Source organism: Cottoperca gobio, chromosome 23 (genome assembly GCF_900634415.1).
Source record: "Cottoperca gobio chromosome 23, fCotGob3.1, whole genome shotgun sequence".
Lineage (NCBI taxonomy): Eukaryota > Metazoa > Chordata > Actinopteri > Perciformes > Bovichtidae > Cottoperca > Cottoperca gobio.
The window spans coordinates 8,630,001-8,654,715 of NC_041377.1; the positions used below are offsets into that span (position 1 = coordinate 8,630,001).

General features: G+C 46.3%; 2 protein-coding genes across 5 annotated transcripts in view; one reads left to right on the top strand and one right to left on the bottom strand.

Moving 5' to 3' along the window:
• The window catches only part of scaf11 (SR-related CTD-associated factor 11), a 16,582-nt gene extending 5,061 nt beyond the window's left edge, over positions 1–11,521 (top strand). Inside the window, exons 1-15 of one of the 4 annotated variants that reach the window (XM_029462089.1) lie at positions 178–401; positions 2,154–2,197; positions 2,342–2,487; positions 2,681–2,764; positions 3,306–3,385; positions 3,540–3,619; positions 3,706–3,743; positions 3,835–3,905; positions 4,814–4,918; positions 5,650–5,735; positions 5,918–8,107; positions 8,575–8,897; positions 8,988–9,161; positions 10,526–10,645; positions 10,735–11,521. In XM_029462089.1, coding sequence (XP_029317949.1) covers positions 2,179–2,197; positions 2,342–2,487; positions 2,681–2,764; positions 3,306–3,385; positions 3,540–3,619; positions 3,706–3,743; positions 3,835–3,905; positions 4,814–4,918; positions 5,650–5,735; positions 5,918–8,107; positions 8,575–8,897; positions 8,988–9,161; positions 10,526–10,645; positions 10,735–10,830 — 3,612 coding nt within the window. In that variant the 5' untranslated portion in view covers positions 178–401; positions 2,154–2,178 and the 3' untranslated portion in view covers positions 10,831–11,521. Of the gene's footprint in view, positions 1–177; positions 402–2,153; positions 2,198–2,341; positions 2,488–2,680; positions 2,765–3,305; positions 3,386–3,539; positions 3,620–3,705; positions 3,744–3,834; positions 3,906–4,813; positions 4,919–5,649; positions 5,736–5,917; positions 8,108–8,574; positions 8,898–8,987; positions 9,162–10,525; positions 10,646–10,734 lie in introns of those variants that run through there. The other 3 variants (XM_029462087.1, XM_029462088.1, XM_029462090.1) reach the window with 3 other exon arrangements.
• A 3,805-nt stretch (positions 11,522–15,326) lies between these two features.
• slc38a2 (solute carrier family 38 member 2) lies at positions 15,327–24,581 on the bottom strand. The gene is made up of 16 exons (XM_029462022.1): positions 24,275–24,581; positions 23,118–23,251; positions 22,943–23,024; positions 22,745–22,860; positions 21,802–21,875; positions 21,608–21,700; positions 21,263–21,338; positions 20,009–20,091; positions 19,798–19,856; positions 19,503–19,670; positions 19,194–19,273; positions 18,993–19,093; positions 17,814–17,938; positions 17,583–17,727; positions 17,271–17,368; positions 15,327–17,090 (listed from the first exon to the last, which is right to left on the bottom strand). Exons 2-16 carry the CDS (start codon positions 23,240–23,242, stop codon positions 16,974–16,976), a joined length of 1,542 nt encoding a protein of 513 aa, XP_029317882.1. The 5' UTR covers positions 23,243–23,251; positions 24,275–24,581; the 3' UTR covers positions 15,327–16,973.
• Positions 24,582–24,715: the final 134 nt, after the last annotated feature.

Below are 24,715 nucleotides of genomic sequence, written 5' to 3' on the forward strand. Positions count from 1 at the left end.
ATGTACATGTGATAACAAAATATAATGCAAAAAAAGTAATTGAACTACTTGAATCACTATGCAAATATGAATGTAGTTAAACTACGAGCAGTGGAATGAGCTCCGTCACTGGTCACGTGATGCAGGTGTTGCTGCTCCACCACCTGTGGTCTTGTAAACACCACCACAGGGGTAAAGCCTCTCCGCGTTGTGGTGCCCGGCGGCTCCGCCAGGGGGCGCCAGCTGCACCAACTCTCAGCCAGACAGACCGCGAGACATGTGGCTGAGACTTTCTGAAAGCTACGCTCCGTTTTTAGCCAAAAACAATTCCCGGAGAGTGCGATTCGTCAGCATTTCATAGCAGGAGTTTGGACGCTAGAACCAGTTTACTTAGGTGCAAAGCAGCTGCAGCAGCACTTAAGGTGAGTAGCGACTCTTACCGCTAGCTAACTGGAGCTAACTGCTAGCAGGCTAAAAGCGACGTAAGCAGGTGCTGTTGTTCAAACCAGCTACATAGCTTTCAGCTACGTAGCTAGCTAGCTAACTTGTGACCTTCAGTGCAATCGTCGTGGCTTATATTAGAAACTATTTGCTGCCGTGCTAACAACAACCAGCTAGCCTTTAGGTAGCTGTGTTTTTAGCTAGCAGTAGCTGTCTGGCTAACCAACAACAACCGTGTTGTCATCGTCGTGTTGGCACTGGTTGATCAAGTTGGTGCTAATTTAGTGTCTCCGGGAGCCAGGCCGTGCTGCCACTGAGCAGCTCTCACACGACTCTGTGCCCGCCGCTCACATCCATCACACATTGATGTTAGTTTACAGAATGTAACCTGGCGTGAGGAGAACTCTCGGTTCAGGCTGTTATCCGCTAGATGGATAAGTTATGATGACAGTTTGAGCCCAAGGCTAGTGACCAATAGCCTGTGTTCACTTGGTTTATTTTAAGTGTTTAGAAATTAAACATTCGAGTTTTCTGCACCATCGAGGCTCTGGTCTGTTGAGCAGGTTTCACTTTAGACTTATTTCAAAATCGTCATGATGAACGTGGTGAAGGCAAATATATTGTTATCAGATATAAGCTGTGTCAGTGCGAGGTTAGTTCAAGAAACAACATTTAAACTAGAACTCAGCCTGAAGTTGTATCAGACTATAAAGTCACTCACAAAGAGTCAGACTCTAATGGAAAACATATTTTACTTTCACTTCAAGTTTTTTAAAATGTCCAAAGGATGTCCATGATATCAATCACTATAGATGACAGAGGTTCTGTGAAATCAATGAATAATTTCTAAAAGTAATAAACCACCACATATTAAAGTTATTAACTATAAATTGTTGTGCTCACAATTCTCTATAAAATATTATGACTTTACATATAAGGGATCCTTTTCTAATATGTTTGCTATGTGTTTATGTTGAAGAGAAATTATAGTGTTGATTCTTGCTCATTAATCAACTAATCGTTTTACCACTATTACAACAACAGCTGTTTGCATTGGACATGTCTGTGAGATGGTATCAGAAAGAGTTTCTTCAATTCCCTTGAAGAGAAAATTCAACACCTTTTTTATGTGGCTGTCCAATCAGTGCAGTCGGTGCGTTCTTGAGTGTTGAGTATTGACATAGAAAGCTGAGTTCTTCCTCTCGCGGAGCCGACAGTGCCTACATGTACCAGGATGCATTGTGTGTGTGAGTTTCTGACGCCCAGGGTCTCTACATCATTTGTTCGGTCGTATACTTTGGCTCGAAAAAATACGGCTGAATTTCAGAGTTGGCACAAGCGCTGTAAATGACTTGCTTGTCTACAACATCCTCTGCACTCTTATCGCTGGGATGCCATTTTTGTAATTTGCAATAGAAGTGAAGAAAACAAAGAAGTTCTGTTTTTAGCGGCATCTAGAACCGGATACACAGACGGCAGAAGTAGTTTGTAGTTCTTCATCCAACTACGTCACTGTCACGTCAAATGACGGTGCAGGATGCACAAAGACAGATTTTGCACCAGGTGAACTCTGCTTTATATATTTATATAGCACCAACTAAGGAATGCATTGCTTCAACACTGATTAAACATCCACATGGAGACGCACACTGATCTCACGGGTTTCAGTTGGACTTTTACAGTATTTTGTTTCATGCACACCGTCAGTCACAGACTTGTTCTCTGTGTTGTAGTGGTGACCAGGGGAGCCCGGCAGACATGACTGGAGCTGGAAGTGGTGAGACGGCACAATGTTGTTTCAGGACAAATGTTGAGATAAATGTTGCAGGAGTAGTCGTAGTGTCACATCCGCACATTGATGAAGCTTTATCAGTGCAGCGCTGAAAACATCCCATCTAAATCATTTATAATGTGTGTTTAGGCGACCAGGGCCCGCCTGATGGGGCGGATGCTGAGGAGGCGGAGAGGTGTCCTATCTGCCTCGGCGTCCTAGCTGGAGGCGAGCTTGCGATGCCCGACAGCTGCTGTCACGTCTTCTGCCTCAGATGTCTCCTCACATGGGCCGAGGTGACTCCCTGTGGAATCAAAATCTTTGAGTGTGGCTTATAACACGAAATACTGAATTTCTACAGACGCAACAAATTAAATTGATTCATTCTTGCCTCTAAATGACAAAATATTTGTTTCAGATTTTAACCTGTTTTAAACCTGTTGCTGACATTTTTGGCTTTTCTTTTAAACTGTTAAATTCCCATTAAAGTTGCAGATGGCTCCTTCCTGCCCGGTGGACAGAAGACCTTTCACTAATGTTTACAGATGGGACGGGAACCTGAGCTGCGTGCAGGTCCGTCTGCTTTCTGCTCGTCTTTCTGTCACAGTGACGATATCAGGCCGTTAGCTGCTGTTCTGTTCATAATTTAACACTGAACTCAAAGAAGCTTTGTTTTCTAACGGCACATTGAGTGCGATTTGTCGACTGCGGTTTGTAATCACAACATTCAAAGACGAGCTTTGTCTGCTTGGCGTTAGCTTCGCTATATTTGTGTTTTTTCGTAGCTTCCTCGTGGATGATAGTTTACGACCTGGCACCTGAGCCTACGTTTTATAGAAGCTGATGATTTTTGTTAATACATTGTTGTTGATTTTTAATCCCACTCATTGTGCCTTTTAAAAATTAATCTGAAATGTCCTGCTCTGTTCAGGGTTTGAGGCCATACATTACGTTTTGAACTATATTTGCCTGTGGAGTCGTTAGTTCCTTGTATAAACGTGTTTTAGGTGGTAAATGATGTGATTTTGATGGAATACAACAGTCGGTCCTCGGCTCAAAAGCTACCAGTCAGGTGTCGAACACACACTTGACCCGCTGTCGTTGTTGTTTTAAGGTTCCTGTGAGGAAACGTGCGACTCAACCTGAAGCTGACAGTTGCTGCTGCAGAAACCCCGAACAAAAAGTCTGTCTCAAGTGAGTGTCAAGTTTTAAAGGATTCACAGTCGAGCCGGTCTCAAAGGTCTTCATAGAGATTAGAGAAATTACTTAATGATTAATCAGGGAACACTGATGTCATATCAAACTGTTATTATCCTGAACTTCAGAACAACTTGATGTTTGTTTTCAGAAGTAAGGCTGCACGAAGACTGAGACGGCAGAAGGTAGAGAGGACGGCCGACGCCAAAACAAAAGGACTTGTGAGGAAATGTACGTTCACTCTGCGCCCCACAAACATGCGTGACCGTCTCACATTTAGTGAACGAGGTTTAACCGTCTGTAAATGTCTCCTCCAGGTAACGACGATGGCCACGCCTCCCTGAGCAGAAAAAAGGTGTTTCTCTTGACTTCCTTTTCATTGTCCCATTAGATCTCGTGTTCATGTAAAGTTCTCCGGGTCTCATCAGCGTTTGATGTATTTTCAGGTGAGAGGAACAGAGTGCTGCACCTGGTCACCGTCTCCATGTGTCTCACTAACAACATCGACGGAGGACATGTAAGTCACGCTGTCGGGACGTCACCGCACCACCAATGTTGTACTCGATAGCAACACCAGTCTCCTTACAAAACTCCTTACAAAACTAAATCAATAACTCCATGTACACCAACATCCTTTATTACTTCAAACTGGTTTCTGTCAGGAATTTAAACGGCTCATAATTCATCTAATATCTATTTTATATTGCTGTGAAAACAAATTATATTTATTCAAGTTTCTCGCCAAAAACATACATAAGATTATATTTGAACACATCACATCACAACGTTATAATTTATCTTCGTCCAATACTAATTTTTACTGAATAGAGCCTGAACGCATCATCATTTTATGTGGAGTCTCTCTCCGCTGCTAACGTTAGCTCGCTCTCCTGCAGATTTCTACATGTTGTTCACAGTAAAGCTTCATCAGGGACGAACAGTTTGCGTCCGCTGGATCATCGATAGTCACAAACACGTTCTCTATCGTCCTCAGGGCGCTGTTAGTCTCGGCCCTGGCGGTACTACCAGGCGCTACGCTACCTGCGGTACTGAAGAAAAACGCGTACCGTCATCGACTTGATACAAACGTATCTGTTTTCATGCCTACTTCCCTCTATGATGAATTATTATATTAGCATGAATTATGAATTAAAACGCTGTCAATGTTTCCTGTCGTTAAAGCAGCTATAAACTACTTTAAATGTGACGCTTGGACGTGATGATATAGAGAGACAGTGCTCTGCCCCCTGCTGGACTGCAGGGTTAATTACTTCTAATGGGGATTTAATGTGTATTTAAGTAACCAGAGTAAACCTGCCGCATCTTGTTTAGGAGGGATGTTACATTTGTAGACTTCATTTCACAGTTAGTGAAAGTTAACATGTGTAAGAACTTTCTGAATAACTTGTGTTCATCCTCCTGCAGTGCAGAGCCGGTGTGGGAGGACGTCCCGTACGAGTGTAAGCCTCAGGCGCAGGACTGTCCGTGGCTTTCTGCTGCTGCTCCCATCCCTGCTAACGGAACCTCCAGGTACTGACATCACACACCTGACATCACACACCTGACATCACACCACACACCTGACATCACACCACACACCTGACATCACACCACACACCTGACGTCACACACCTGAGCCCTGACGTCACACACCTGAGCCCTGACGTCACACACCTGAGCCCTGACGTCACACACCTGAGCCCTGACGTCACACACCTGAGCCCTGACGTCACACACCTGAGCCTGAGCCCTGACGTCACACACCTGAGCCCTGACGTCACACACCTGAGCCCTGACGTCACACCAGAGCCCTGAACACCTGAGTGTGAATGACATTTTCCAGATGAAGTGGAATACAGACAGATTCACACATGAATAGGAGTTGCACTAGGTGCAGGACGATGTGACGGCTCAGTGTTGTAGGAGTTCCTTCACATGAAGTCGTACTGCACCTGACCTGTGGCTTGTGTGTGAACGCTCCGTCATCCGAAGCTTATCACAGGAACTGATGTGAGCTTCACTCTCATCGTGAGGCATTAAACATTGTAGATGCAGCTTTATGATGATCGTCATGCGTTGTGATGAATATCCTTCTAAACAAGACTTTAGTCGCAGTCGTGTCTCAAACAGTCTGTGATTATTGTGGTAAACAGTGTTTTCTCTCCTTACTGTATTACTACCGTTAGGTAATGTTTAGTGAAACTACTTCACACCTTTCAGAACTCAAGATGCATTGTGTTTGTATGCCGTCTGTTTTACAGGCAGAACTTCCATCCCACCGGTTGTACCCACAGCCCGTTTTCTTCTCCCTTTACCTCCACTTCACCGTGTGGCCCCGGTCATTTCGGTGAGTCTGCTCCGGCAGGTTTTTCTTTAAATCTTTTTTTGAGATGTGTAAATAAGAATATTACTCAGACCCAGTGCAGTAAATATGTGGAGTATAAATGAAGCATTCTCGATGCCTTGCTAGATTTGCAGGTGATGTGCAGCTGATTGAACTGTAAACACCATTGATGGTTTCTCTCTCAGTGTTTCAGGGTGTCGTCTGCGCCATCACGTGTCCCAAAGGAGGAGAGAAGAGAGGCGGTCGAGCTTCCACCTCCAAAGCTCCCACCAAAGAGGCCAAGTCTCTCCCGTCCAGGCGATCTGGACGCAACAGTAAAACCCAGGAAGAGGCTCCCGTCTCTGACCCTTCATCACCACCGCAGCCCTCTTCATCCGACTCTGATTCGTCGACCAGACAGGCCACCAAGCCAGGCCGGGCCGCTCAGGCGGCGGCCAAGAGGAAGGGCAAACAGGTTACAAACCGAAAGGCCGGCGGGAAAAGGAAAGCCCCAACAAGGAAAAAGAAATCTCCTGAAGTCGTTAGCAGCCCCGCAGCAAGTGAGGAGGAGGAGGAAGAGGGGGAAGGAGGCGACAACATGGAGAAGGAGGAGGAAGAAGACAAAAGTGATCAGGAACAGGATCTGAAAACCTCAGAGCAGCAGCAGTCTGACGCTGAAGGAAGCCTCAATGAAGACCAGGACGCTTTCAACTCTGCGAATGAGCGAGGAGGTGCTGAACCCTCGAGTAATGATGTGGGACAGGACAGTGACGACACTCAGGAACAAACTCATGAACATGAACTGAAACCAGAAGAGGGCGAAGACGACCCGTATTGTCCCTCAGACTCGGCTCCTAACAGCCCCACCTCAGGCTCCGAGGGTGACCAGAGCAAGAGGGAGGATGAAGAGCCTGCGAGCCCTGCGTCCTCCGTAGGAAAGGACTGTGAGAAAAGGACGTCACCGTCACCCTCTGACTCTGAGAAAAGGACGTCACGGTCACCTTCTGACTCTGACAACGCTCTGCTGGACGACCTGATGTCTCCACACTGTGATGAGCAGGATGGTGATGAGATGGAGCTGTGTGCGCAGTCAGAAGAAGCCAACAATGAAGATTCTTTGAAGGAGCCAATTGCTGAGTCATCTGAGAATTCTCCAAACCCAGCTTCCCCCTCGCAGGATGATCCAGCCATCCCAGAATCAAAGTCCTCTGACGACGCTGATTTAAAAGCGTGTGGCTCAGAAGAGTATTCAGGAGGTGACTGCTCCAGGAAAGGAACCAAGGACGACACTGAGGTGGTGCCCATGGACTGCAGTTCCCCCATGAGGGAGCATAGTAACAGTCCCATTGTGGCACCCCCAGAGGAGAGCGCTGCCTCAGCTGCTGCAGAGCCTCCGGCTTCTGCAAGCCAAGACGCCAAGGACAAGAGTAGTAAGGACGAAGAGGAGAGAGAAAGCAGCCAAGAGAGGAAGAATGGCAAGCAGCGGCGCTCTCGCTTCCACTCCCCAACTTCCACCTGGTCACCTAAGAGGGAATCCAAACCAGAAGCATCCAGGCGCTCGCACTCACGGTCTAGAGAGCGTGACTGCAGCCCGCCATCCAGCCGCTCGTCCCGAGCTCGCAGCAGAGAAAGAGACCGGGACCGGGACGGTGAGAGAGACCATTCTAGGAGGGAACGCAGTCGTGAGAGGAGGAGGAGGAGATCCAGGAGTCGCTCCAGGTCCAGGTCTCGGTCTAGATCACGGTCCTACAGACGAGGGCCCAGCCCAGAACAGCCGCCCTCCAGAGAACAGTCTCCCCAGAAGAAGGAGCGTCGGGGCGGCTGGAGGTCCGGGCAGGGCAACGGGTCTGGTGGCGAAGGATGGAGGCAACAAGGCGGCGCTGGGCGCGTAGAGAATGGTGTGCCCACAGAAAGTTCCCCTGAGCGTCAGGGCTGGTCGGAGAATCCCGACTGGGTAACAGAAAAGAGTCGCAGTGACGCTGACAGCAAGAGCAGTGGGGGCTCACGCTGGGAAGACCGCAACAGCGGCGGCAGCAGAGGAGAGTCGAGAGGCCGCGGTGGCCGGGGTGTAGGGCGGGGGGGCGGCAACCGCAGTTTCTACAACCAGCAGGAGGAAACGTCAGACAGCCGCTGGCAGCCCAGAAATAACTTCTCAGGTACAGGAAACAATTCAGGGACCGACGCATATAGCCGCTTCAACGAGAACCGGGGCGGTGGCCGGAGGAAAGAGTCGGAGTCCGGGGACTCGATGCTCGACCGGTCCGGCTGGTCGTCGGCATCCAGTTGGGCTGTCAGGAGGAAACTCCCCGCAGACGTTCAGGATTATTACTCCAAGAGGGAGAGAGGAGGACCAGGAGGCTGGAACCGACAGGAGGAGGAGCAGCCAGCAGCAGCAGGTCAGTCCTTCTCAGATTCACTGCGACAGCCAGGCTGTTACTTACCACCAGTACAAACACGACAAGCAGCAAGTGATGAAGCGAGTAATGAAGCACACACATTTCCCTCTAACATCTGAGCATTAGTAACTGTGTGGGATTGATTAATGTTCTGCAAGCACAGGAAGATACTCAAAACCAAAATGACCCCCAAGGCACCGGCGCCTTTTTACATCTGACAGGAAAGAAACATTTGTTAATTTATTCCTTTTAAAGTCTTGGTTTCTTCGCACATTGTTTATTTTTGAGACGAGGCTAGTGGTATGACTCTACCTTCTATTGTGTGAGTCATTATCTTCACATTTATGAGTGAATCTAATATCTCCACAAAATAACTTTAAATACTTTAATACTTTTAAATACAAAATGTGTCGGTTTTAGCTTCTGTACATGGATGATCACTTACTTTAGTTTTTCTTGTTCTCCAGATGCCCCTAAAGGCGACCCTGCTCCCCAGGCGGTCCCGGGTAATGCCCCGGTGCCTGTGATGAACGTGATTGCTCCTCAGCTCAACGTTCTGCAGCATCACTACCCCATGCAGGGCCCAAGGGGAACGCTGCCCGTCAGCCTGCAGCCCGCAGCAGCATACGGCATGCCTCCTCAGGTCCCTGTGCACCTCCACTCTGCCGTACCGCTGCTTCAGGTCCCCGCTGTCGGCGCTCAGGGCCTCCCCCCTCCTCCCCCGCCACCTCCACCCATGCATCACGGCAGCCAGACAGCAGCAGCTCAGCCCGATGGCTACAACACACAGGTACCATATACGGGACGCACAAGTTCTGTGCTTAGTGACGCCGTGACGGAGTGAGGGAGGGAGTGACAGACTTTCTGATTTTCTCCCTAGATGGCGAGTGCAATGGGGGGCTACGGTAAACCCGGCCTTCTTCCCACCCCAACCAAAGCTGGTGTTTCCTTAGCAACCTACGGCCAGTCGGCACCCAGCCAGGTGTTTCCCTCCTCCACCACTCAGCCCGGCCTGCACAGCAAGGCTCAGCCTGACGGCTCCAAGAAAGAGAAGGTAACCTCAGTCAGTCGGTCACTCGGTCAGTCGGTCAGTCGGTCAGTCGGTCAGTCGGTCAGTCGGTCACTCAGTCAGTCTGTCACTCAGTCACTCGGTCACTCAGTCAGTCTGTCACTCGGTCACTCGGTCAGTCTGTCACTCAGTCACTCGGTCACTCGGTCAGTCTGTCACTCAGTCACTCAGTCACTCAGTCACTCAGTCAGTCTGTCACTCGGTCACTCGGTCACTCGGTCAGTCTGTCACTCAGTCACTCAGTCACTCAGTCAGTCTGTCACTCGGTCACTCGGTCAGTCTGTCACTCAGTCACTCTGTCACTCGGTCACTCAGTCAGTCTGTCACTCAGTCAGTCTGTCACTCAGTCACTCAGTCAGTCTGTCACTCAGTCACTCAGTCACTCAGTCACTCAGTCACTCAGTCAGTCTGTCACTCTGTCACTCAGTCACTCAGTCAGTCTGTCACTCAGTCACTCAGTCACTCAGTCACTCAGTCAGTCTGTCACTCTGTCACTCAGTCACTCTGTCACTCAGTCACTCAGTCAGTCTGTCACTCAGTCACTCAGTCACTCAGTCACTCAGTCAGTCTGTCACTCAGTCACTCAGTCAGTCTGTCACTCAGTCACTCAGTCACTCAGTCACTCAGTCAGTCTGTCACTCGGTCACTCAGTCACTCAGTCACTCAGTCAGTCTGTCACTCAGTCACTCAGTCAGTCTGTCACTCAGTCACTCGGTCACTCACTCAGTCACGGTCACTCACGCAGTCACTATCTCAATCCCTCGCTATCTCAATCTAACACCCTCACTATCTCACTCCTTCACTATCTCACTCCCTCACTCTCTGTGACTCCCTCACTATCTCACTCTCTCACTCTCTCTCACTCTCTGTCACTCTCTGTCACTCCCTCACTCCTCACTCGCTCACTCTCACACTTCCTCACTCTCACTATCTCACTCTCTCACTCTCTCTCACTCTCTGTCACTCCCTCACTCCTCACTCGCTCACTCTCACACTTCCTCACTCTCTCTATCTCATTCTCTCAGTCCCTCACTCTGTCACTCCCTCACTATCTCTCTCTCTCTGTCACTCCCTCACTATCTCACTCTCTCTCTGTCACTCCCTCACTCCATCACTCACTCAGTCCTCACTCTCTCAGTCCTCACTCTGTCCCTCACTCTCTGTCCCTCACTCTCTGTCCCTCACTCCCTCACTCTCTGTCCCTCACTCCCTCACTCTCTGTCACTCCCTCACTCTGTCACTCACTCTGTCACTCCCTCACTATCTCACTCTCTCTCACTCTCTCTCTCACTCCCTCACAAACCCCTTGTGTCTCAGTGCAGCAGCCTGATTTCCTCTTTGTGCTTCAGAAACAACAGATCCAGGAGAGAGCTGTGAATGAAGTGAAGACGGCCATTAAACCTTATTACCAAAAGAATGAAATCACCAAGGACGAGTACAAAGAGATCGTCCGCAAAGCAGTAGAGAAGGTAAACCCCCCCCACACTGCTCTTATGTTTCTAAGCTCACCGTGCCGCTGATACAAACGGTGTTTGACCCGGCTGTGATTCTTCCTCAGGTGTGCCACAGTAAGAGTGGGGAGGTGAACTCCAGTAAGGTGGCCAACCTGGTGAAGGCCTACGTGGACAAATACAAGCACGCCCGCAAGAAATGAGCGTCTGCCCTGCTGCTGGCGCCGCGACGTCCTCACAGACACATTCAGCTGCTCAAGTGCAATTTCCTCTGGCTGGAATCTGGCCTCCAAACTGAAAGACAACGGAGAGCCGACATTTTCTTTTTGATATCTCTACCTTTTATTGAATGATGAAGATTTTTTTCTATAGATTTTCATATTTTGTTAGAAAAATAATTACCCAATCAGAAATTGTACTGCAAGAGCCCTTTATTTTGCATAGATCATGTGACTGGGGAACTACTGTAAGGTGCACAGGGCAGCGTGGGGGGGGGGGATACTTAAGATGCAACACTCAGAACCACGTCAGCTCGTGTAGTGGAGACTCTCCAGAGTGCCGGCTGGTACGATGACTTCCTGATCGCATAGCTTGTTAATGAGTATTGTCAATGTTCTTTTTTTAAATATTATATAATATTTCAGATGAAAGCCTAGTTTAAAAACAGTGCATTGCCTTTATGACTCTGTGGAATCTGATGCGTGTGATTGTAATCAGGGCCCTGATTGGTTGAGGAGACGCTAAGTGAGTTTGTAATGTAAAGGCACGGGGGGAGGGGGCGATCAAATGAACCCCCCACCCCCCGGCCTGAATGTGTATGAAATGTCAATGAGTGAACATGAACTGTGCAAAGTATCCAGAAAGTGGTGAAATAATAAATGAGCTGCTTCCTCATCTGCTGTGTGTTTGTGAGGCTGAGGGCACCTTTTAATTTCACCGCCATTTTTGTTTCTGCTCGGGCGTCTTTACCAGACCTCCGGGGAGGGGGCCAGGACACGGTGCCCACACGGCCCTGAAAGGTCATGAGTTTATATATTTTGTGCAAGAATACAAATTGGAAAATCCTTTCTGCTTCTGTAAAGCTCGTTCTCATCAGAATACTCCATGTGGATCTGTGTCTCAATATGCTGTGCTGGGTCCTTGAATTTGAGGGCGTTGGTCCTGAAAAGTCCTTGAATCTGATGTTTAACGAGGTGTGGGAACCCTGGAGCTGTTTTTAGTAGATAATACTTTTAGACAGACATGTTCAAAGAAAGGCTTTTACCCAACGTCACTCCTGTGATCACAAGCTGCTCATCTTCATCAGTGAAGGAGAAACTTCATTTAGTTTCTCACCAGTTGCTTTGGAAATAAACAAACAGCAACAATATTAATCTAATGTCATTTATATAATACATCACATTTCTCTTCAGAATGAGTTCTTTTACTTTTCATATTTGAAATACATTTTGCTGAGTCTTTTACTTCATGTGTACCTGCGGCCCAAAGTGTTGAGAATGACACAAGTTGATTTTCACAAAGTTTGCTGCTTCAGTGTTTTTAGATCTTTTTGTCAGATGTTACTTTTGATATACTGAAGTATAATTACAAGCATTTCATAAGTGTCAAAGGCTTTTACTGACCATTACATTAAGTTTATGCAGAGTCAGCTGTTGTTGGATGGTTGGGAGAAGTTGCTCTCTGGATGTTTTGGTTCCATTCTTTATTCATGGCTGTGTTCCTGAGTGAGCCCACTCCCACACATGGTCTCAGGATGCTTTACTGTTGGCAGGACACAGGACCAATGGCAGCGCTCACCTCTTCTGCCGGATTTAATTTTTCCGGATGCCCCAAATAATGGGAAAGTGGATTCATCAGAGAAAAAGACTTTCCCCGGTCCTCAGCAGTCCGACCCCTGAACCTTGTGCAGAATATCAGTCTGTCCCTGATCTGTCTCCTGGAGAGAAGTGGCTTCTTTGCTGCCCTTCTTGACACCAGGTCATTCTCCAGAAGTCTTCACCTCACTGTGCGTGCAGATGCACTCTCACCCGCCTGCAGATGCACTCTCACCCGCCTGCACTCACCCGCCTGCAGATGCACTCTCACCCGCCTGCACTCACCCGCCTGCAGATGCACTCACAACCGCCTGCTGCCTTTCCTGAGCCAGCTGTGCACTGGTGGTGCTGCGATCCTGCAGCTGAATCCACTACAGGAGACGGTCCTGGTGTTTGCTGGACTTTCTTTACAACAATTGTAAATGTTATTTTTCATGGAAAGAGGGACTTCATCTGATCACTCTTCATAACATTCTGGAGTTTATGCAAATGGCCATCATAACGTAAAGTCAGAACTCATGAACCACATCAGCTAAACAATAAGATGAAACTATAAAGTTTATAAATTCAGAAGATCTGAAGCTTCAGTAACAGTTGGTAACTTCAACACTATTATCTGTTTTATAAACTTCTGTTAGTTTGAGCAAATATGAGTTATTTTTTTAATAAAGTTACCAATTGACACGTTTCTCTCCTTTAATCTGCAAAATCACACTGTGGGTGAAGTTCTGTTAGAAATGTGTCACCAGAGGAAGAAAACGTTTATTTTCATTTTACTGGAGGCATTGTGAGGTGTCGCAGTAGGAAAGCTCAGGTGTAAAGAAGACGTTAATATGATGGTGAAATTAAGTTCAGCTGCTGCAGTTTGTGGTGTTCCAGCTGCTTCAGGATTTACTGGGACACTTAAACACACAGGATGGAAATCAGCATCGAGTGGGATCATCTGTGCAGCTGCTTCTATACAGATATAAGAAGGTAGCAGAGAGAATAAAGGATCCACTTTAACATCACAGGTCAGTGTGTGTCTCATGTTGAATGTTGTTTTTAGAACCTGAGTGTGATGCCTCTGCTGACCACCAGGGGGCAGCGTCGTCAGGAGGAAAGTGATCAGGAGTTGCTTTATGGGATCTTTTGGAAGGCGCAGAGTAAATACGAGTTTCATTGGTTCAGAAATCTATGTAATGAGTTATTACTATATGAAAAAGGAAAAGTATGAGAGTATGAACAGCTGCAGTGTCCCGGGTCGATTCCAGCCCTCTGTCCTCGGCATGTTCCCCTCGCCTTATTTGTGCAATATTTCATAGGTTCACAGTACTAACAAATCAAATCAAATGTATTTATATAGCCCAATATCACAAATTATACATTTGTCTCAGTGTGCTTTACAGACTGTACAGGTTACGACATCCCTCTGTCCTTAGACCCTCGCATCGCACAAGGAAAAACATCCTAAAAGAAACCCCATAATTAAAGGGGGAGGAAATGTTAGAAACCTCAGGGAGAGCAACTGAGGAGGGATCCCTCTCCCAGGACGGACAGACGTGCAATAGATGTCGTGTGTACAGGATAAACAACAATGTTGTAAGTACAAATACAACATTTGACAGAAATTATGTTGTGTTGAAAAAAGAGAAAGCATGGATGTGTACTGTGACTCAATGTGCAATACCTTTCACCTCTTCATTTATTTTTATATTGTGTATATCTCTTGCTTTTAGTTCTAAATTTAAATGTTTTATGTTGGAGGATTAGTAAAGTAAGTTTTTCATTGTACAGTAAACTGTCTGTTCTCCATCAACTGTCCACTGAAGGGGAAAATGCCCCCAAAACAATCTTTAAAAAACAGTTAAAATTGCAGATAGGTTTTCTTAAGCTTGTCTTTAATATCTTTATAACATTTATGTAGAAGTTTACTGTCGTTAAAACACATAATGTGAAACTAGAAGGCTCTTTATCTACACACAGGCAGAAGATACCAAATATCTTCTACCTCTAGCAACAGCAGACACTTCATTTAAAACTATACACACAAACACCAAATAAATCTCTCTCCACATGAGCTGCACACTAATGCATGTAGAAAACACGTACACATGAAATAACAACATAGTTACTGGATTGTGCTGTAAAAAAATTACAGTAATTGTAAAACAAGAGTATTGCAATTAAATCTTCCTCCAACTCTTGCCTCCGCTGCTGAGCAGAGAGAAGCTGAATGTTGAAGCTCAGAGATCTGAAGCTGATAGTTGAACAGCTGCTTAGCAAGTCTGCATGAGTTAGTGCTTCAATTGTGCCACAACTATCGGTTTCTGAGACGTTTCTAATGTGGAAACTGTAACATGAAAGCTGCATGTGAAGAAAAAGGACAGATTTGACTTTTGTCTCTTTTAATTCTTCTAAGAAGAAATTGAAAAGATTTTTCCGTCAAAAGGTTCATCACGAAGGCTGCGAGTGACCGTGCTGTTCGTTACACGCACTGAGCCACCAGGTCACTTTAAGTCCTGGTCCTTATAAACTACATTCACACACTCTGCAGACCATAACATATCTAATGTTAGATGTTAACATCAAACCCAGGTGTGTGTGTGTGTGTGTACAGTACTGATGCTTTATGAGTTTATCTTTAGTATATTTGATTAAAATGTTTCAACACTATCGTATAAGTTTATGGGTCGATGCAGCTTTTAGAAAATATGTCCAGGTTGAAACTATAAATGAGATCAAGACAGCAATGAAGCAACATTGTCCTTCAAACACCGTCCTGAAACACGACGTGTGTTTTGTCCTTGAATATGTCCTCGTGGCCTCCATGGTGAATATCTTCCAACAGTCTCCTCGTCCTCATAAACCACATTCACAAACTGACACAGGACACACAGAACACCAACCTGTTATTAGATCGTTATCTATTTTAATTAGACATTATTTACAGGATATACATAGTGTTTCATTGAAACAAGAGTGTAACACTGGCGGGCAAAGCCCTCTTTGCTCCTGAGGTCAAGAGATGGCTGATGTCCTCTCCAACCAGGAAGTGCAAAGAGCACATTTCGCTGATCCGGGGTTCGTGTTCAGGGGGCCAGAAAGGAAAGGACACTGCTGCTGGTGTCCCGGTGGCTTCCACATGTAGCACAGGTTTCACAGAATCAACACTGAGGATCATTCAGTCTTCAGAGAGGAAGCTCCAGTGTGTTGGAGCAGATTCAATATCACAAATTCACCAGCTTTGGGGGTTTTTGCTTTTGTTTTACAGCTCCAATGCATTATTGTAAAAAAAAGACAGTTCAAACAAAACAAAGCGTATATACAGTTGAACTCAATAGATATATATACATATATATATGTACATACAATATTATATAAATATAGTAAAATAGATTAAATTACACTGATTTCACGGTCTTCCATAAATAGATGTTGGACAATAACAGTATGTTGATGTGTTAAGTTAGTGTTGGAAGCACAGTGCACCATCAGAGGCTCACGTCTCGGCGGGAAGCGAGTCCGCGTTCTTCATTGTGAAACATTTCAAACTGTACGCAAAAACACTCAAAATATTGTTACAGACGCTCTCCTTAGCTTTCTTTGTTGTTTGGTTGTCAGTTTTCAAGAGCACACCTGACTTCTAGTTTCTTTTTGTTGCAAGCTAAACAGGTATATTACAACCACTGCGTGTGGTCAAATGTATTCTCCCATAAAGAATTTTTTTTTAAGTTTCCAACTCGAGGCTCAAAGCAGTAGTGTCGTCGCTGCACGTGCTTTTCCAACAAGATCTTCAGCAGGTTATAACGGTTACTAGTTTGGAGAGGTACTCTGAAGAAGGCAGGTTGACTTACATCAGGTTTTACAAGCTGACGCTAGAAGCAAGGTCACAAAGCCTCGGTACGAACACAGCAGAGGCGCTGAAGTAGGCCTCGCCTGTGAAAACTGGTTTCTCCACACAAGTGTGCTGAACAGTAAGTGCTTCTCAATATACAAAGATGCTTAACAAATACATTTTTGGCAAAAGAGAAAAGGGAACAAAACAAACAACAAATGTTGGAAGGAACTTGTTCGTCCTTGAGAAGTCTGCCACCTCGTGTCGATCTGAGGAGATCCACGTCGGTTTCTCAGCAGGATCAGTTGTTGGCGAGCTCTGAGGTCACAGCCACACACACACACACACACCGTACCTGAGTGTAAGCTGCATTTTGAACTCTACGACTGTCATCTCTTCTTTGAGGCACCTTCAAATATTTGTTTTCAGCTGTACCATAACTACAAAAGAACCAAAATAAAAACCACGATGAAAAAAAGTTACGATAAAAAGAGAAAACAAGTAAAACACCAACTGTGTGGCCTAAAACAGCAAACTGTACAAAGTTCGATACATTCTCTTGGAATGGTTCATGGTTTGTCGCTCAGGAAGTCAAAGCCGAGTGTCACGTGAGGCCTTGTTTTTCTACTTATACAATAGGTTTCGATCTTTTGTTGGTTGCGCGGTCGTAGCAGCGCCGCCTCCTCTCTCCTGGCCGGCCGCAGCGGGTGGAGCTTTAGTGTCCGTCGCCGTGTGCGTCCCTACTGGCGGTGGCGTTGTGGATCCAGTCCAGGACGATGAGGCTCATGCTGCCGATCATGACCACAAAGCCCAAAATCAGGAAGGCGGTGGCCTGGAGACGAGGAACGTTTTGATTAATAAGACGCACAACACCCGGAAAAAACACAAATTGTTGTTTTTATACTTTTTGAAGCAGATAAAACATGTGAGTCAGTGCTGCATGTTGTATTCAGGCTGTTTCCCATGTTTACAGTATTTGTCACAGACTAAAGGGCTCCTGTGGAGTTCTCACCCCGATCTTCTGCATGGACTTCATGGACTCCTTCTTCACCAGTTTGATGTAGAACGCCGAGGGCAGGATGAAGATGAGCATGGCAGCAGCAGAGGCGCCTGTGTGAGGAAGGAACACGTTTTTATGGCATTATTGTATTACTACAACAATATAAACACACAAAGGAAAACAAAGGTAACAAACTTTATACTAAAAGTGACTTTAAGAATAAAAAGTTCAAGTTCTACAAAGAACAAAGATGCAGTCTGTTACAGAAACACAACGATCAGATGATAAGAATCTCCATTCACACTCCTGTTCTCGTGCACCTACCGATGAAGCCGAAGATGTCCCTGATGGTGGGGACAAAGATGACGAGGGCGTTGGTGCTCGCCAGCAGCACCATGGTGATGATGGTGTGGCGGACCCAGCTGAATTCCTTGGAGGCGCACAGCAGCTGGTTGACGGAGGTACGAATCTATAAGACAAAGAGAAGTTATCCTCCGTGACCCGCCGAGGTCTTCACACAAATATTAGGATTAGCTGGATGTCTTTGACACTTACGGGGAAAAGCACCACAGGGACGGTGAGGGTGACGGCGGTCAGCACAGCCAGACGCACGATCAGCAGCAGCACGTCAGACTTGTAGATCTTGGAGTAAGTGTGCAGCAGCTCAGGCTCCACGTGCACTGTGTGGAGAGAGCGCAGAGAATGTTAGAGCGGGAGCTGTGTTCACTGATGTGACGCGTTCGTAAAGACGTTTAAAGCGACAGGAAAGTGATCCAGGACACCTTTCATCTGCGTCTGGTATAAAACATCAAATCTGTTTCGAACCCAAAGAGGATTATTGATGTACATCCTACTGAAGGCGTTGCGCTCAGTAGGATGTACATCAATAATGCGTGTAAATGTTTACAGCCAGGAGTTTTAAATGCGTGTTTTGTGTGCTGCACCTGCACGCTCGTGGTTATGATGATGACAACAATGATTATAGGCCTCTGGTAAGATAGTTTAATATTTATCATATATACATAAACATATCTGCCAACACTGGTGCCAGAGTTTGTCCTCAAAGACACGCGAGGCTGTATACTCGATACAGATATATTTAGGAGAACATGTAAATTGTAAAATACTTGAGCATGAAGAGGCTTCATCAGCTCACCTCTGAATAAAACCTTGTGTTCAGTACGTGAAACATTTCTCTCTTTATACGTTTGTCTTTGTTCGAACCTCTGAAGGTAGAAAACCCAGACTAAAGACCAGGTTTGACCAAAAGATCATTTGGTGTTCGGCTCCGTCATGTCGGTTGATGACGTTGTTTTCTAATTATCAAGCTCTTGTTTAACCAGTTTGATGTTCCAGCAACATTTCCATCAGAAGGTCGTGCCATAACAAACACGGTGGCCCCGCGGCAGCTGTGGCCGGTGGGCTTTTTCACACTCTTGCATAACAGGCCTTGAGTCCGGACTGTTTTGTACTGTTTACTTTGGACCTGGAAACTTCTTCTCCTAACTTTGCATGATTGATCCGCTCTGACACGTGTATCAGGGACACTGACCGCTTGTGAACCCACTCCGGTACGATGAACTCTTACTGCTCATTTGTTCCTGAAGACTTTTATGTTTCCCTCAAAATGTTGAGGAAAGGAGGTTTTCTCCTTCAGTTACTGTTACGCTTCAGGCAGATTACAGAACGGGCAACATGGCACATTATTTACATTGTTTCTTCAAAAACACTCACAGTTGAAGGTCAGATATCCGAAGAGTGCGGCCAGCAGGTACATGATGAACATGGCCAGGAAGGACACGTTGGCAACGCCCTGCATCTTCTGGCGGGAGCGGCTGTTTGGAGAAGACGTTTCGTTTAGACACCGACTTTTATGTCAAGGTTTAAAAATGATAAGAAAGCAGCTGTTGTGTGAAAGTGAAGCTGTGCACTCACTCCTTCAGCTCCTCGTACATGGGCAGGATGGCGGGGTGGCACACGAAGGCGAAGGTCAGGATGGGAACGGCGTAAACGGTCTGTAAAAAACAACAAGTTCAACATTCATGCCCAGATATGTGTTTCAGTAGCAGCTTTAAATAGTTTTAACTAATGTCACTATGAAACCTCTCACATTAACACAATCATCTTTATATTACAAGCTTTCTGAAATGTGATGTTTAAAGCATTATGTAATGGAACATGAAAACATGTTTGTGCTGGTGGAGTCGCACCTTAATCCTCCAGATGAAGAACAAAGAGCTTTACCTGAGAGTTGAAGACAAAGTACTTTGGCGTGCACGCGTCCTCACTGTAGTCCACGGCGCTGCTGTTGATGTGGGACAAGGTGGCGTTCAGCAATTTGCTTATATTCTCGTTCAGAGCGTTCATGTCCTCGGGGAGTGGGCACGGGATCTGGAACTTCTTGATGATCACCTGGAGGACGACGCAGTTTAGGATTAATTAGTTCATATTCTGGGCGGATCTTAAAGTGTGTGTGTGTGTGTGTGTGTGTGTGTGTGTGTGTGTGTGTGTGTGTGTGTGTGTGTGTGTGTGTGCTCACCACAATCAGAAAGAACACCATGCAGAGCAGGGACAGACCACTGGTGTAACCAAGGTAACCTGAGGAGGGCAGCAAACAACATGAACTTGTTTTTCTTCACTCTCTATTAAAGCTGCAGAATGCTTCTTTTTATGACTTTCACTGCGAGTCGTGAACATTTTGAGACTTGCACACTCTCTCTCTCACACACACACACACACACACTGCTTACCCAAGTTCCTGAGCAGCGACAGCGGCAGGATAATGGTGAACGTCACCATCAGCACCAGGTAGTCCCCATTAGTGTACCACACTCTGAAACACAGCAGGTGAGACGTGTCAGACCTGAACTAACACAGCAGGACCTTCCTGTGGTGCAGGTTTGCATCAGTCGGAATGTAACAACAGAAACATAATAAAAACTCCGCCCATCTTTGCTTCCTGTTTTTATTAGATTTGATATATGTTTGATGGATTATTTGACACTGAGCTGTACTGTGTAAGTAAATGAAGAAGAATAAACACTTAAACATTCCCATCATCTCATTTTAAGAAACAAAAAGGCTGAAATATTCCAATATTCCACATTTTTATTGAATGTCATTAAGGTGTTGGCAGAAGATCAGATGTTTACGTCTATATGTATCAATGAAGCAGCTTTGATCACATGTACCATCAAGTAACAAACAGACACCAAGACTAAACTAAGGTCACTAAAGTCGCCTGCGTTATCAACATATCGCCTGAGTCAGAACTCTTCACTCCTGTCGGCTGAACACTGGCTGCACAGGACGACTGCATCGCTCACAAATAGATCTAACAAAGCAGCAAACACATCAATTTTTAAACCTGAAGCGAGGTCGCAGTGAGCTCATGGTGCGCTCTGTCTCGCTGCAGCACCGGCTGCGTCTTCTTCTAAAAGAGCTCTTTGAGGGGCCGCTGTCTGTCCCTCCCTCTCCGCCAGCAGGAGGACAAAGACGCTGCTTCCCCTTCTCCACCACTCAGCACTCAAAAACAACCGGCAGCCATTTTGCTTGATGTGCCACTTCACTTTGAGTGCCTCTGCCTGCTCTCGCTTACACCTTCATTTATAAACAGCTTGTCTGCCCTGCAGACGCCCGCTGGTGTTGAAATGTGTTAATAAGGATGCAAAGGCGCTGAAACCAAAATATCGTCATCGCTCACACCTCCGACTCGCACTTCAGTCAAACAAAATGGATGATTTTTATTTCATATTTATGTAAACTAAAATTAATCCGACCTCATGAATAACTCTAAAGCCCGACTGCTTCCTGTTCGGCTGCTGATAGTTAAAGCTCCGCGCTGCACTTTCTGACCACTAGGTGCTATGGAGCAATATCTTTATGATTTATAAACATAACTCTTGTTTGTTTACAAGAAAACTCAAACTGGCGCCTCGAAAGAGGTGGCCCTTGAAAGACTTTGTGTTTAATGCTCACACAGCAGCAGATGTGTTGTCACTCACCCGTTGCTGGGTCCCATGAAGGACTCGATGACGATGGGCAGCTCGTATTTGACGATGTAGAGGTAGCTCGACATGGCTGCAAAGACAAACTACAGTTAGAAGCCGTGTGGCGCCACGAGGGAACCTCCACTACAGAAACAGTGATGTCTGATACTCAAGCAGTCGGTGCAAAGCATCACATCAGTTGAATGACTCAAGTTTTCCTGGAAGTTACTCCATGTTCCAAACACACATCCAGCAGCCAAGATTTCTGTTTCCTCTCTTTACTCCCCCGTGCAGTCAGACACAGAGGGATAGTGTTGTAGCTCGTTGAATAAACTCAGGGTGATTAAATGAAACACTCACCCCCGATGTTCTGCATGGTGATGGAAATGGAGGCGGCGAGTTTCCCCGGCATCCCGAAGGCTTTGTAACCCAGCTGCTCGTACACCAGCGCACCTTCGACCAGGAAATACACAAAGACAGAAAGATTTAGCTTCCAGACGATACCTCAAGACGCCACTGGGAGGTTTGGACACAGGATGGTCTGACAGACTCACCTCCTTCGTTGGCTGTCTTCAGCAGCAAGTGGACAGAATACAAGGAGAAGATGGCAACGGCCACGAGGAGAATCCTGCAAACACACCAGAGGGATCTTTAGCTGACAGGAAGATGGAAACTACCAGGAAACAAACATGTGGATGTGCTAATCTTTACAATGAACATGAATGTGTGTCTTCTCTGGATCATTAAAGACCTTGAAGGCTGCATCAGTGTGCAGGTTCTGAGTCACGAGCAGCATCAGCAGGGTAACAAAGAACGAAAGGTTTCCCTGTACGGGATCCTCTTAGCGCCCGGAGGTCGCTGCAGAGCCATATGTGCCTGGGTATTAATAGTGCAGGTGAAAATTAATCTCCAGGCCATTTGAGGAGCCGTGCAGTAAAGATGTTTCCTTCCTGCTGGTGTCCAGCTGGCCGCTCGCCTGCCTCTGACATCACAACGCGTCGTACCTTTATATGCTTTGGACGACCTTTCATAGAGAGTAAGTTTGTTCTGCGAGAGGTTGCGAAACCTTTTGTAACTGTAATTGCTGATGTGGGGGTGTTTCAAAATGCAAACAGACAAGCTATCTTCTAATGATAACGACTCTTCTGTATTCCCCAACTTCCTAGAGGCGTAAAGCTCCGATTGAAGTGCACGGCGCCTCATTCATGATCTCCTGCATTAGCTCTCCGTTTACATAACTCTGGTCCAAATGCAGAAGGATTAGCTCAGCTAAGCTGCTTCTGCTGACGCTCCCTCCCCGTGTCAGTGAACTGATGTACAACTGCAATGTGGTTGCAGAGCAAACACACACATGCACGCGCACACACACACGCACACACCTCCTCTTATAAGTCTGGATCGTTACATGATGCCTGAAGGTGCTTTACGGTTGTTTCAACCAAATCAGCATTCTTACTCTCCAGCTAGTAGAGAAGTTACTGGTGAATCAAAACTTACACAAAGAGGGCGATGCCGGTGTTGGCCATGGCGTAGGACAGACCCAGGATGCCGCTGCCCATGATGGCGTTGCCCAGGTTGAAGACGGACATGCCAAAGGAAGCATTGCCCTGGTGCTGTGGGGAAAGCAAAGGTTCAGGAAGTGACGACAAAGTGACACTAAAGCAGATAAATGTGTCGGGTTGGAGGAGCTCTTACGTATTCAGTCTCATACTTCTTCTTGCCCAGGTTGTGTTCAGGGAGGAAGTTTTGACTCTCTGCCTCGATGTCAGAGAATTGGCTTTAAAAGAGAATAAAAGGAGAGTTTAGAGACGCTGTGTGCCAGAGCAGATTATATCTAACACTTGGTGCGTTGACATGTTCTGAAGCCCACCTGCCCAGCGGGACCTTCTTGGGGCAGTCCTGGTAGGTGTACTCGTTGCTGTTGGAGCTGCAGCTGTCTTCTTCAGGAGAGATGTTGAAGCGGCTCATCTCAGTTTTGGCAGTGGGCTGTTTCATGCTGTTGATCTGAGAGCAGGAAAAAGAGCACATTTAATTGATATTATTCATTTTTACCCATTTCTGCATTTCTATCTGTGTGCGTTCACGCTCTTTTTGAATATAATCAATATTATAGTGAGCAGGCGCGCGCCCGCAGCCCCCCTCCTGGGTTTACGATCATGTGACTTTCTCTAAAGAAAGGAGGGGGAGAGGGAGGGAGAGGGGAGTGGTGACGCACCGGCAGTGGAAAAATACCAGACCGGCATCCGAGTCCAGCCGACATCCCCTCAGCCCGCTGTAGCGCTTTATGACAAAAAGCCGCAGTACTCGCCGCTGACTTTGCGCACATGTCGCTTCGAAACGATTGTAGAAATGAACACAGGGCGTGTCTTTATCCTCACACAGGACACATTCAGGTAAAGCCTGTGTGTTATTAATGTAATATTAAATCCTGTGTGTGTCTCGGCTGAGCAGTGCGCACATGTATATCCACACAGGGCGCAGAAGGCGTCACCCAGACACACTTAATAACATTATTTCCAGGGCCGACCCTGATGGAAACAATGGCACGTGTTGTGTCTTTATGGGCTCTCCATTTTGCGCAGAGGCTCGCGCTCTGATCCAGAGTCGGTTGATGATTACATATTTTAGAGATGACACAGGCAGGACTACATGATTTCTCTTTCTCTCAGCTCGTGTTGAATCACCTGGAGGCAGAGACGGCCTCCAGACACAAGTCCTCTGCAGCATCACTGTCACTGCTTCAGTGTTTATTTGGCCCAGAGCTGACCTGAAGGAGAGAGCCTCTTTCTGGCTCTTCAGGCACACACAGTCAATATGGCAACAATAGTTTAACACTGACTAATGAGCGCGAGAGAGCTGGAGTCCACTTCTCATTCAATGATGTTCAAAATACAAACAAAGACAAATAAATATTTACACAGCCAACCAATAAGTGTCCCACATTAAAGCTCACAATGATGTTCCAACAGTGTCCCGCCTGTACCCGATAATCTGCTGACAGTAAAGAAGAGATGCCGGCACTCTTACCTTGAGGAGATGTGGCAGGATGCCTGTAAAATCCTTTCAGTAAAAAAAGAAACAAATGTCCGGACGATTTATTTCACAAAAGCGGATTGATCCTTCAGTGTATTCAGGTTGAATATGAATACATTGAAAAATGAATGGATGGACCTATTAAAGACAGGCTCTGCTTCAAGACACGATTCAAGTGAAGAAATAATAAAAGAGTCTTAGAATAAACTGACCAACGTTCACAATCTAAAGAATTTAGATTTACATCTAATTAACATTCGCAGAGGTGCGGTGCGCTCGGAGAGAAAACCCTGATCTGCTGGAGGAGGGGTGGGGACTCACCCTTTTATAAAGATGAGCATTGCATCAGCCCAGACCTACAGGGGAGAGGAGGAGGGAGGGGGAGAAAACAGGGGGGGAGGAGTGGCGCCTGGATGCAGGAGGTGGAGACTCTTT

Excerpts from the sequence above, each read along its gene's own strand:
- slc38a2 (XM_029462022.1), bottom strand. The coding sequence starts at position 23,242 with ATGAAACAGCCCACTGCCAAAACTGAGATGAGCCGCTTCAACATCTCT. Across the intron at positions 23,025-23,117 it reads AAGAAGGTCCCGCTGGGCAG|CCAATTCTCTGACATCGAGG; the intron begins GTGGGCTTCAGA and ends TCTCTTTTAAAG. Across the intron at positions 21,339-21,607 it reads CACCATGCAGAACATCGGGG|CCATGTCGAGCTACCTCTAC; the intron begins GTGAGTGTTTCA and ends TTGTCTTTGCAG.